Here is a 13,507-nt window from a genome sequence, read left to right on the forward strand (position 1 = left end):
AAATATAATTGGTGTGACTTCATACGTCAAATCAGAGAATTTAATTAGATAGCTTGGTTTTAGTCTTATCTAATGAGACAGCCTTTAATAGGACTTAAAAAAAATACCAAAATTCTGTATTTGACAGAGCAACTGTAACTTTAGAATGTACAAGATGGAGAGTCCATTGAAAATAACAAGCCAAAATTATCACTGCTGATATCCCTTTGATTTCATCAATAATGATTTAGCTCTGCTGCTTCTGTGGAGCCACTACTGTGGTTGCATACTCCTACCATGATTTTTAAGTGAGAGCAAGCAGTGATAATGATATCAGCATAGTTTTACCACAAAATACAATTGTTTTGATAGTATCTCTTGGAAGAAACATCAAAACTAGACCTCTGACACTAAGAAAGTGATTCAAAGATATGAAAGCTACTATTACATGCTATTTTCTCCAGCAAAGGAGAAACCGAACTGACTAGCTTGGGAATTCCTTTTCCCCCCCAAAAAAACTCTTCAAGAGCAATCTACATTATGAAAAAAGTGTGTGTTTTGTTTTTTTTTTATTTCCATACCTTTAACAGAGTATGGGGGAAGTTTTATCTCTTTTTTATCAGTTTACTGCTTTATATCCCATTTTTCTTTCCCCAGTGTTAAATGTGAGAGTACAAACATGCTGATTTTTTCCAAACAGGTTTTTGCAAGTATCTTTCATGAATTTTAGTTGAATATTAAAAAACCAATAGTTTCTAATCTAGTCGCTCCACTAGCATGCAGATTGATTATAGTTTTGCTTTTTTTTCCTATTCATTTAATTATAATTCTAATTCTTTCCAACTTTTTCAATAAACAAGAGGATTAAGACTTTATACATATATTCTAACATGTAGGCAAGAGTATTTTTCGGTGAGAATCCTTAAAGTGAGGCCCTTCTAGAGTGCAATGAAACAAACAATACACAGAGCGGATGTTAAAATATGCATGTTAATTAGGGAATAAATAGTCATTTATGGGAAAATAGTAATCAGAAAAATACGAATGCTGAATTGACTTTTAAAGGATATCTAAGTACTTTTTGTAGTGCCATTTGCCTGCAAGTGCTAATAGCTACAGGAAAGGTAAATCTGAAAGACCATTCTGTGTTCTTTAATTTGTACTCACCTTTCACTTATTTCATCTGTTGGTAAAAGTCAGCCTCTGATGTACTGCCAAGTGAAAAGGAACAAATAGTTTATGGCTTCCTTATAGAGTCTCCTTCCCAGAAGGAAGAAGCATTCAGAAGTAGTTATCTGGAACACCAAGAAACCATATAGCTCAAGGGAGTACTAATGTATTGCAGTGTACCTTAAGCAAAATTCTTTGGCATGATTTTGCATTTTCACAGTAAGTAGTGAGCAAACATATGGTGAAATTATCATTTCAAACACGATGTACCCAATACTGCATTGTAAATCTGGAATAACTCCAGTCTCTATCACTGCAGCGTTCTGAAAATGTCTTAAGATTAGAAATATGCCTGCAGAGTCATTTAGTCTGTGTGTTCAATCTGATTGTAATACTGTGTTAATAATACTGGGTTAATAATGGGGAGAATATTAAATCTGTTCTTCTGAAGAAGCCTGTTTTCCATTGTTTCAGATACAAAGAATGACCAGAATGGTTCTTTGGGAGATATGGGAGATGCTGCTTTCACACTTACTGTAAAAGTCATTAAAAGCCAGTGTCTGTTGGAGGGAACTCATTCGCTGGTGCTTGGTGCTTTGAACAGGGTATGGTTAAAGATTTATCCTAATGAATATTGTCACTATTTTACATGTGCAGTGAGGAATCATTTATAATTCTTAGTTCCATAGTGATTTTCCTATTGATCGGATAAAATCAATCTCAACCTTGAGTTTCATTTATTATTGGGTGTTTCTTTTCTACTTTATAGTCTAGAGTACATTAGATCATCTTTTACATAGTTTTACGTAGTAATTCTAGGGGATTTTTTTTTCAAGCATTTTATTTGTGATTTTGTTATGGACTATTTTATACGTGAAAGGTGTTCTTATGTCTTTGCCTCAGCTATGCACAGAGCCAAGTGGTTCTTTAGTATAGCTTTCATTGATACATACGTCTTTGTTTTCAACAGAACAGTGTTTTTCACTTGTCTCCATTCTTTGCATTGTTCAATTCCATGACTTTCTCCAGCCACTGGAAGGCAAAATGATCACAGTGCCTTAAAGTGGAATCTGAAAAGTGAAAGGCATCACTGCCAAAGCAGGCCCAGGCTAAGCAGAGATAGTACTTGGCACTTTGCACAGCAAATTAATCTTAAATCCTGGTGACAGGAATTTTTTAACTTCCTGGCCTTCAGAAGATTCCCACTGGTTTACAGGTTTCACATGACCACAATCAAAATGGATACAGCACTTCATGATTTTCTAGAAGTCTGTCAACAACTTTAGACTTGGCAAAAACCTTCAGTCAAGGAAATATGTCTTGGACATCTATTATAAAAGTCGGAGCAAATGATGTATCAGCAAAAGAATGCTGAAGTCTAAAGGACATTTCTTGACCAGAAGACCTAGGATACAGGAGTTAACAAGGCAAACAAAATTATTTTTTACTTCAGACTTCGTCAAAGTTTTCAGTGCTTTTTTACCACCTTGATGGCTTTTTTGAACTTGCTGGTTTGTGATTTGGGGTACTACATAATCAAGCAAAATGGCTAGAAATTAACATATTTTTATGAAAAAGTAGAGAAGGAATAAGGAAGGAGATGGGCACGACTCCACTAAAATAATATTGCAGCTTTGCAAGTCACTGTGATGTCCACACACACTTTCAGATCTAGGCCTTATCTAGGTTTCCTCCACCTAAAAGTGGGGAAAAATTGTGACAGATAATAACAAATAAGCTATTGAATTACTTTGTGATGGAAAAGAAAACTTAAAAACTTGATGTGGTGTGGCAATAGGTATCCTGCTTCATACCTTTTTCCTACCCTAACTTTATCAACAGCCACCACATTTGTCACTTGTCTCTTGCTTCACAAAACCTCGTTTGGTTACATTGAACCACAAAGGAAACACATTTCCCCACCCTCATGAGAGCAGAGCAGAGGGGGACAATCCCCTCCCTGGACCTCCAACTCCTCTGTTGATGCAGCCCAGGACACGGTTGGCTTTCTGGGCTGCAGGTTCACATTGCTGGCTCATGTTGACCTTCTCATCCACCGACACCCCCAGGTCCTTCTCCCCAGGGCTGCTCTAATTTTATTCTCTGCCCAGCCTGTGTTTGTGCTTGTGGCTGATCTTCATGAGGTTTGCACAGGCCCACCTTTCAAGCCTCTCAAGGTCTGTCTGGATGGCATTTCTAGTCAGCAGAAACTTCACTGGAGTGCCAGAGCTTCTCAAACATGATGAATAGTGGCTTAGCAAGTACATCTGCCAGTTCCCTCAGGATGTATCTCATCAGGTCCCACGGACTTGTACGCCTTTAGGTTCCTTAGATGCTCTCAAACGTGATCTTCCCTCACTCTGGTAGAAATCTGAGGGTATGAGCAACTGAAACTTTGATTGAAAAGGAAAGCTTTTTGAAATTGTAATTATTGTTATTTACTGTCACATCAGCTTTAATTTGACATACTTCTTTGAAAAATTATCACTATCAACTCTTCTATTGCCATTGTACCAAAACAAACTGTTGATCTGATTTTATATTCGTTTCTCTGTTAGTTTATTGGAAATCCTAGCATTCAGAGGTGTGGATTGAAACTGCTTACTTCTGTAGCTGAGTGCACTGGTGCATTAGAAATTTTAACCCAGCAAGGAGCTACTGACACCGTGCTTCACACCCTGCAGATGTATCCAGATACGCAAGGTAGGGAAGTTATTTTGTTAGTTCAGCTTGAATGATATAGTAGAAGGGGCTGATTAACCATATAATCTGTAACCTATTGCACTCTTTAGTACTGAATGTGAAGTAGGTTATGTGGCAAGAAATGCAACAGGACTGTATAATCCCCAGGTTTATCCACTTTCCAGTTATGCTTGGCCCTGTAATAGCTAATTCAAATAACTTCCTAGCACATTAGCTATAGAACACTCTACTTAGGTCATGGGTTTATCCTGCTCAGAGTGTCTGAACAATCATCATTATTAATCTTTCTTTTTTCTTCAAGACATACAGTGTTTGGGTTTGAGTCTTCTGCGCTCTTTGATTACAAGGAGGAGTTTGTGTATTGCAACTATGCATGTCCTGGCAACAGTTCTGGTTTCTACTCTGCGGCGATTTAAAGAGGTCACTGAAATCCAGATGCATGTATGTGTTATTTCTACTTACAAAGATAAAAGTGAAAGGCAAAAGTTTATGAAATTATTTTAACGTAGCTGTATTTGAAGTATAATTCTTTATTTTAATTACTTCATTTTTATTTTATTGCAGTTACTAGGTATAAGCCTTTAAAATTAAACCAATATGATTGCCAGAGAGATGGGTTTCTTGGAAGCATATATTCAGTTCAGTCCAAAATATAAAAGCACAAGTTTGGTTGTTTATCTAGCAAACTGGAACAAATTTTTTGGTCACAGTCCATTATTCAGTAAATCCAGAATCATGTAGTGAAGCAACCATCATTATAGTATAAATCACTCTTTTTTTTTTTTAAAGTGAGGGAAAATACCCTAGTTCACAGCCCTGTCACTAGCAATAGGCTCTGTTTAAGAATTTTTTATTTAAGAAAGACATCTGTGTCAGAGTGACAGATTTTGAATCTACTTCTGAATATGGAAGTAGAGTTCTCCTTATTCTGTCAGAGAAATCAGACTTCCTCATGTAAAAGTTCTGTTTCCTCCGCTCTGGAAGCTTTCCCTGTTCGTTGCCAGTTTCACTTTCTAGTGGAATGAAGCTTGCCTGTGAGATCAGCTTCTTGTCAGATTTTCTGCACTTCTGTTTCAGATCAGTCAGAACTATCACAAGTACAGCCTCCTATTTTTACTTCTGTTTTTCCCACAGTTCTTCTAAGTTTTGCTTAGGAACCAATATAAACTAGCATAAAGAGAGATCAAAATAATGTGGAGGAATAAGGAAATTGCATAAAATCATTTAGTCTTAATGACATTTGGACAAGAGTCCATGATTTACCCAGTTCACCCTTGTGTGTGAACTTTACTTGTGGAATCACAGGATAATTTTTTATTTTATTTTTTTTTAGTTTCTAGATATTCAGTTTTTCATTTAGCCTATATATATATTTTATTATTATTATTATTATTTTTTAATTCAAGGATTCTGGAGCAACACACTGGGTCAGGCAATGCATCGTCATCCCATATCCTTAGGAGCAGATTGTTTCCTCTGTAAATTTTCAGGAAATCACAAGTACATGTGCCAGGCAGGATGCTGTCAGATATTACTGTGCATAACTGTGCTTTTCAAAATGTCAGTTCATATCTGCTTTCGTGGGTCAGCTATGCAAGCATGAGACTACAGCTGTATTAAACACTGAAACACCAGGGTGTTTTCCTTCTTTCCTAATGTGTTATAATTTGTGAATTATTGAATGTTTAAAAGCAAAACATAAAATGAAGTTGCAGTTTGATTTGTTTCATAACTTGTTTTAAAATGACTTTGTGCTTACAGTCCTTTCGTTATGTTTGTAGGGATTTCATGCAATCTTGTCAATTCTTAGTTTGTCACCTTGCTTCGCCAAGCTGCTGGTACATGAATCCTTTGACACGGTCATTTTCCACCAAATGTCTATGTGCTTCACTGACCAGCGAGATCGACAGGTATCTTCTCTCTTTTGGCAGCTCAATATCTGAAAAACTTTGGTGCTTTTTCAGTCCTAACTTGGATTGTTTGTGTTCCCTTTCAGTTTCAAAGCCTGTGTTGTAAATGCTTTGCTAAAATAGCAGAAAATGATGATTTAAAAAGTATGATGCTTGAAAAAGCATGTATGGAGTGCAATAGTATCATGGCTGAATGTTTAATTCTGCTGGGAGCTGATATTAATAAGAAGACAAAGACAAACTCTTTGATCTATCAGGTAATATATGGAAAGATATGTAGTTTCATTGCTATAAAATATCAGCTTTTGGGTTCTTTTCTCTTTTTGTGTATAGCTGTATAAGCCAGAACACAGTTGTACTCTCTAGGGCAATCTAACTGTGACTTAAGTGTTGACAACCATTGCTATTCCTGGTGATTTCAGGCACAGTCTGATACTTTTTGAAACACTCTTCACTTCATTGAGGCTCATAGTTATTGTCATGTGAGTCATGCCTGCACTGCTAGTTTGGTTCTGATGCAAGATTGTTCACCCTGCTTATGTTCAAACCAGGGTTCACTCAAGTACTGACTTTGCCTTAGCTTTAGAATAGTTTTGAGGAAGAAGACTTAAGCTCAGGCATTGCAACCTCACAGCTGTTTCTTCTGAACTAATCAGGCATAGATAGCATCAAGCCCATTGAAGCTCAGTCCATGAACATCCAATCTTCTGATTCAGCTTTTCCCAAGCACTCTGAAGTCAAAATGCAGACAGACCTGCATGAAAAACTGTCCATAAATAAGTTTCAGTGTGCCACTGAAAAATCCCACTCTGTCCTAGACCTTACAATGAAGACTTTGCCTAAAATGCCTGCCCTGGAGTGATGGATCTTTTTTACTTTCTGTTGTTATTACAGATCAATACAGTCATCATTTTTTGTGCTGTTTTAACTATTAAGCTAGGGTTCTGACTTTCTATCAACATAACCAAAATAATACATGTAAGAATGACGAGCTGCAATGAGTTTGATCCAAACAGTGGCCACATCCAGAGCTTGAACTATCTGAAATACACTTTACGAAGGCCACAGGCAAACATCCCATCTGGATTCAAGTGTGCCAACAGATGAGATTCACACCTTATCATAAGTATTCCCTGCTAAATGTGCCTGTCTTTAAAACATTTGGAGAAACTGTTTGTATGAGTGCTTCTTAATTTTGCTTCAGTGTCACAATTTTAAATGCTTGGTCTGAGATAACTCTACCAAGTACTGCTTGAAGTAAATTTGGAAGTGAAGAATGAAGATTTCTGCCAGCAGAGCTGGCTGGGTGATAAAGCACAGATGGATTTGGAACAGGCCCTGAAGTCTGAGGCAGGCAAATCAGTGTTAGTGAACCCCAGTGGAAATACTGAAGTAACTGGAAGTATTTCTAAAAAATATTTGTAATATTCGTAATCAACACTGCTCTGTTTAGCAATGCAAGTTGAGAGACTGAAAGGAGTGGAGCTGACTGAGACCAGTGACTTGAGCTCCCTAGCAATAAGCAGAGCTTAATGAGTGTCAGTGTTGTTGGCTTTTCATCTGGTATCCTGATAACATGGCAAAATAACCACAAAGTTTTTTTTCCACTGAACCACAGACCACATGCAATAACCAAATTACATGAATTACCATTCATTTTTGTCTAAAAACTGGGTGTACTCATGGCAGAAATTGCAATTACAAAACTCAGGCATTTGCTATATTTTGGTAAAGACTTGATGAAAGTGGGAGCTGGTACTCAAATGCCTTAAGCAGGCATGTGCCCTGAGGTGTAAGGAATTGTGTAATTGAAAAGGGGGCACGAGCCTAAAAATGTCATGAATCTGAATTTGAGAATGTCTGACTGTGCAGTCTCAGCTATTGTTTGAGTCCCTCACATAAATTTGTTTGTTTTTCTGTGTTAGGTTTGTGAAAAAGGAAGTAGTCCTAAATTGGTGGAATTGCTGTTAGCCAATGGTGCTCGGGAGCAAGATGTTCGGAGTGCTTTGGCCATCAGCATAAAGAGAGGAGATAGCCAAATCATCAGCTTGCTCTTAAAGAAGCTTAGCCTTGATGTTGCCAACAGCAGTATATGTCTTGGAGGATTTGGTATAGGGAGACTTGAACCTTCCTGGCTCATTCCTTTGTTCCCAGATAAACTTACTCCGTTAAGAAAACACAGTGAGTATACACAGAATTTGCTATACTTCATGTGTTTATATCTATTGATGGTATTGATTAAGTGTTTCTTATCAAGACTTTCGGTTGAGGATCTCTTCATGGTGCTTAGCTGGTTGTAGAAAGATTGCCAAGCCTTGCAAATGCACCAAGTATTTCTGTTACTATTTTAAGCTATATGAATTTCTTGGAGAGCATGTTACCGTCTCGATTTCTTCTTCATATAGATGCAGGTTCTGTACTGGCAAGAATGGTGCTTAGATACCAGATGAAGAATATTTCAGAGGATAGATCAGGAGCCTGCTCTGATTTAAACTTCCCTGAAGATGGAATGGATAAAATCTACGATTGGAATTTCATTCCTGACCCCCTAGTGGACGGTGTTTTTCCTTTGAATGATGATATTGATAGTGAAGGTAAATGTTTTCTTTTTTTATTTTTTTTTTCCTATTATAGTCGCAGTGTAGCTTACAGGGGTTTGGCAATAACTATGAATTCCTTCAAATTATGTAGGAAATTATGAAACCATCAGCTGAGGAATAAATAATGTGCAAAAAAGAAATCATAAATCAGGTCCACTGGAAAATTGTTTATGGTTAGTACATTCTGTATCTGTGAAATCAGCACATTAAAGTTTTTTTTTCAATTATCCATTTAAGATCAGTTCTTTCTGAACTGACATGCATTCAGTTGCTTTCTTGTAGAAAGGATGGAATTCATCTAACCATATTGAGATAATGAGTATTTTACTATTTTGATGCCTGTTTCTGGGCTAAGCTTACATCAACTGTTTTGATGTCTGTTTCTTAGCAATTCTTGTATTCTCCCTTTATAGTCAATGGCAAAAAGCAAGTGCTTCAAAAGCACATTGTCTCATCATGAAGTCAGATGAATTGTGATTCAGAAATGCCCTGTTCCCACTGTTGTCAGTAAATGAAGAAAACACAACTAAATTCGGTACAGAGGACTATATTATTAACAAATAAATAAAGTGAAATAAGCTTCCCAAAGGTATCCCAAAGATATCTAACTGATGAGAAAGTGTAAGTGACAAGTCTGTGTTCAGTCCAACATTGTTCTTGGTAGCCATGTCAAGAAATCTGAATGCCTTTAACATATGAAAAACAGCATTTCTCTCTGCAGCATCAGTAACTTAATAGCAACAGTAAGTGTTCTGATCTTATAATGTGCCTTTTATTTATTCAGGAGTCACTGTTGTATTTTAGAAGTGTTAGATACTTAAAATCATCACAGATGAAGAATTTGAATTTTGGAATCAGAGAACCATAATGAATTTTTTTGGTTGGCTTTTGTTCTTTTTGTTCAGCACTATTTTCATTTCTGTAGGACCGTGGCACAGACCTGTGACACTGATAGGTACTATTTTCACATAGAAAAGTTGTTAAGTCTTACATAAATTATGTTAAAAAAACATAGGTTTTACTAACAGGAGTGCTTTTAGGAGTTAAAAACCTAGCTTTGAAAGGAAGAATACTAAATGAGTCTAGACGACCCTAAATCACCAAAGCCAGAGAAGTATTTGATGTTTGATTTTCAGTAAGGGTGTGAGTGCAAAAGTATCTATTCAAATACATTTTCTTTATTAAAAAGTTACTGATGCTGCAGTAATACAAAGGTGTGTCATAAAACATGCATAATAATACAAACCTGATGGAAATTTTAAGCGATAAAGCACCAATGTAACAAGCTACAGTTTATATGTAGAACATACCAGGTAAGTATGTTAATATTATTGGACTATTGCACACACAATTAACCATTTAGTTCCTGCTGTTATTGATGCTTTTGAAATATATCTCTCCTTTGTGTGTCAGCATCTACGTTACAGTTGAATTCAGCTTTAAATATATTTTCTTATTTACCTGTCCTCCTGTGTTGTTGCTTTGTACTAGGAAGTGAAGGTTCACTTTTTACAAAAAAGAAGTCCAATTCCATTGCAGTTGCAGACTTATATTGTAGGGAAAATGCCTTTCAAAGAGGTTCTTCTGCTTTGCCGCGACACTCCTACTCTCTGGTAAGTCAGATCCAGGTTCCAGGTTCCTTATAAATCCATCTGTGTTGCCTACTGTGAAACTGTTAATAATCAAGTGTAAGGATAGGTCTTGAAATTACATGGGCTCTTGCCTGACTGTTGCTATTTAATGCTCCCCTCTGTTGCTGTGTAATTACTGTGCTCCAGATTACCTGTATAGATGAGAGTTTATTTCAGCAAAAATTTATGATCAATAAAAAAATGCGTTCTTCCAAGTTGCTCAGATTTCCAGTTGGATGTTCTGGTACTGTTCAAATACAGATACAAAAAATAAGGTTTTGTTCACAAAGACTTAACTGTCCTGTAGCGAAGCTGATCTCTGGAGTGCCTCTGTGGTCAATGCAGAGACAGATTTCTCAGGATGACAAATCAGTGAAGTCAAAGTCAAGTTCCCTTGAAAGGAGTGTGTCTCTTTCCATTGTCTGCAAAACCAGAGAGACTGGCTTCCTTGGAGAAAATTAATATCTTGCTTCACCCTCTCAGCCTACCCTGGTGAAAGTCATTTTAGGTTGTTAAAAAACACACTATATCCATTGCACGTCAAAATCTGCTCTTGTTTCATATTGCATGGATCAATAATTTTCATAAAAATGTGGCCTGGTGGTATTTTTAGAGTTTAAAAATTCTGTCTCTGTGTTACCCTTGGGAGATCTGATAAAAAGAAATGACAAAAAGAAATCTACTGTATTTAGATCATTTCATACATCTGCATATGTCCACACCTGTTATTACTTTTTTATTCTATTTTGGGATTTTCCAGGGACCTGGCACAGAGTATGAACCATCAGTGAAACAAAGAAGGAAACTATTGCCTTCAGATGAATCTCCCAGTAAGTAAACTGTACAGCTTAGGATATATATATGATGTTTCATCTTTACTGCTTTCATAAGCATAGCACACAAAGGTTTTAGTTAGATTATATGTTTGTTTACAAAGAGGAAGATATATATTGAAATACTACCACGGAGTACAAATACAGTATATATAGTGAAATATTTTTTCCTGGGCTTCACAAGTAATTTATGTAGAGTTTTACAAACAATGTAATTTCATGGGTGCCATTACTAGCTTTCAAAACCCACTTTTGTTGTGCAATGCATAAACCTATTTCTCTTCCCTACTGTCTTACAAATTTGTCTTCTGAAAGAAATATTCATGGATTTGGATCGTGTTTGGATCTTGAACCAAACATTCGCTGTCTTCTGCTTCTTTAGATCCTAAGTTGATTCATCTTAATTTATGCATTCAATTAAATCATGCTATTTTTCCCATGTTTTTGTTTTAATAGAAGGAATCTCAAAATTCTCACCATATTTAAGACCATCAGACAGTCTTTCTTCATTGATCTCAGAGAAGGAATATATTAAATCACTAGATCTTTCATCAAACGAGCTGGAGAACATAGATGCCATCAGCCAGAATAGCAGCTTGACTAGTCATTTGGAACATCTCGAGAAACTGGAGCTCCACCAAAATGCTCTTACAAACATTCCAGAACAACTGTGTGAAGTAATTCTGCATAATTTTATGTAACACAAGTCAAGATTAGTAACAATTAGTTGTTTGTCTCTAACTCATAACAATAAGAGTCTACTATTAACAGTACTACTCTTGAGTATATCTTTGCATGCTTCATCCATTCTATTTGTTTTCATTTTAGATTTATGTACAGCTAGAAATAAAAATATTTTCATGGGACTGTTTTAAAGCATTTACTTCAGAGAACTGCTCTAGAACGTGTTATATTCAGTAACACAGTAACATAAATGGAAGGGAGAACTGCAGGCAATTCATAACTTAGATTTTATGAAACTGAGATAATTAATTTTAAAGAATGCTTTATATTTTAATCTTTAAGAGAAATATTACAGTTTACATTATTATGAATAATATTTTCTGCTATTTTTCCTAGTAAGACAAATATAAGTAAATTGTATAAAATATAATTCAGCTTAAAAGATATGGATTGGTGTTTTCATTACATTCTTTTTTTGAAACAAGCTTTTTTTCTTTCAGAACTTGAAATGCTTGAATTATTTGGATTTGCACAGTAACCGATTTACTTCTTTTCCTACTTATTTATTGAAAATGAATTGTATTGCAAACCTTGATATCTCTCGAAATGACATTGGACCTTCCTTTGCTTTGGATCCACACCTCAGATGTCCAACGCTAAAACAGCTTAATCTTTCATACAATCAACTGGTGTGCGCTCCTGAATTTCTTGCAAATGTTGCTGAAAACCTGGAACAGCTATTGCTAGAAGGGTGAGAGTAACATTTGTAAATAGACTGTACCATAACAAAAATAGCAGAAATAATGCATTTGTTATCCAGAATGGTGACTGCTGTAGCACGGAAAAGATCATTTGATCAGTAGTGAAACATTGACATTGTTTCACAAATGTGTAAATTGCTACAGTTTTCAGTGTTGTGTTACAAAGTACATTACAACATCTGGGAGCCTTGATAGAAGCTAATAACATTGCATTTTCAGTAATGTACTAAAAGTGTTGTAGTTCAGCGTTTTTATTTTGTCACTCTCCATATCCACAGGACTGTCCATGTTGTCTGATAAATTTAGGTAGCTTTTCAGTATGAGAATACAGTTTCCACCGTATTTTATATTAACCAAAGTTTTTTCTTTTGAAATATGATGCTTGTTATTGATATATTTCAAATAACAGAAGAGAAAATAGGTGTTTTTTTAGTTTACCATCATTTTTATTATATTTGTTAATGAATGAAATAATTCGTACCTATTGGGAATTTGTAGAAATGATAATGTTGATAGTTCTGTAAACTGCAGATGCTGTCTCATACGTTTCCCACAATTTACATAAGGGTATGATATTTCTTACACAGAAATCCACACAGACTTAGTTAGTAGTAGCAAGATACAAATCTAAACCAAGCAGTATTAAGTATTTGAATCAAAATCACAAAAGCGGTATTTTGAATTCAAAATCCTGTAGTACTTTATTTTAAACTTTATTAGCTTTATTTTTATGAGCTTTATTTTCAGCTCTACTAGCAACATTACCCTTACAACACATTGCTACGTGGTTCTTTTATCAATGTATTTTCAGTATCGTTGTCTTTTTCTCTTTCCTATATTTTTCTTTTTGGAATACATTGTCTGCAGCATCAAATACCACCTACATTATATCCCCTATGTGGAATTTCTGTTGTGTTTTGTTTTTGTTTTTTTAACAGTCTTTCTGTGATTGTAATCAGAGAAACAAATACACATCTCTAGTAAACAGAACTATTCGCAAACGTGGCAATTCTCTTTGTGTGGGACTGAGCTTACATAATCAGGAAATGATGCCTTGAGTATATTCTGACATCTGCTTCCCACATTAATTAAACAAATTTAAATCAATCATGTTACTGCATGTTGCTACATGTACCAGTATTTTTGGTGACTGGTCAGTCTAGATAAGATTTGTATTTTTTTTCTTTACCAGCGTAAGGATAACAAAGTCAGATTAATACTCTTTACATTCACTTT

The 13,507-nt window shown here is 35.6% G+C and overlaps 1 protein-coding gene across 2 annotated transcripts in view; it reads left to right on the forward strand.

Annotated features, from left to right (window-relative positions):
• The window catches only part of LRRK2 (leucine rich repeat kinase 2), a 69,660-nt gene that overhangs the window by 23,745 nt on the left and 32,408 nt on the right, over positions 1 to 13,507 (forward strand). For both annotated transcript variants that reach the window (XR_011092074.1, XM_068669743.1), the window contains exons 14-24: positions 1,624 to 1,754; positions 3,708 to 3,852; positions 4,154 to 4,293; positions 5,634 to 5,762; positions 5,849 to 6,019; positions 7,688 to 7,943; positions 8,168 to 8,356; positions 9,854 to 9,975; positions 10,754 to 10,823; positions 11,283 to 11,503; positions 12,011 to 12,261. Coding sequence is in view for 1 of the 2 variants with exons in the window: in XM_068669743.1 (XP_068525844.1) it covers positions 1,624 to 1,754; positions 3,708 to 3,852; positions 4,154 to 4,293; positions 5,634 to 5,762; positions 5,849 to 6,019; positions 7,688 to 7,943; positions 8,168 to 8,356; positions 9,854 to 9,975; positions 10,754 to 10,823; positions 11,283 to 11,503; positions 12,011 to 12,261 (1,825 nt within the window). In the remaining variant the exon portion in view is untranslated. The remainder of the gene's footprint in view (positions 1 to 1,623; positions 1,755 to 3,707; positions 3,853 to 4,153; positions 4,294 to 5,633; positions 5,763 to 5,848; positions 6,020 to 7,687; positions 7,944 to 8,167; positions 8,357 to 9,853; positions 9,976 to 10,753; positions 10,824 to 11,282; positions 11,504 to 12,010; positions 12,262 to 13,507) is intronic.

This window comes from Anas acuta, chromosome 1 (assembly GCF_963932015.1).
Source record: "Anas acuta chromosome 1, bAnaAcu1.1, whole genome shotgun sequence".
Classification (NCBI taxonomy): Eukaryota; Metazoa; Chordata; class Aves; order Anseriformes; family Anatidae; genus Anas; species Anas acuta.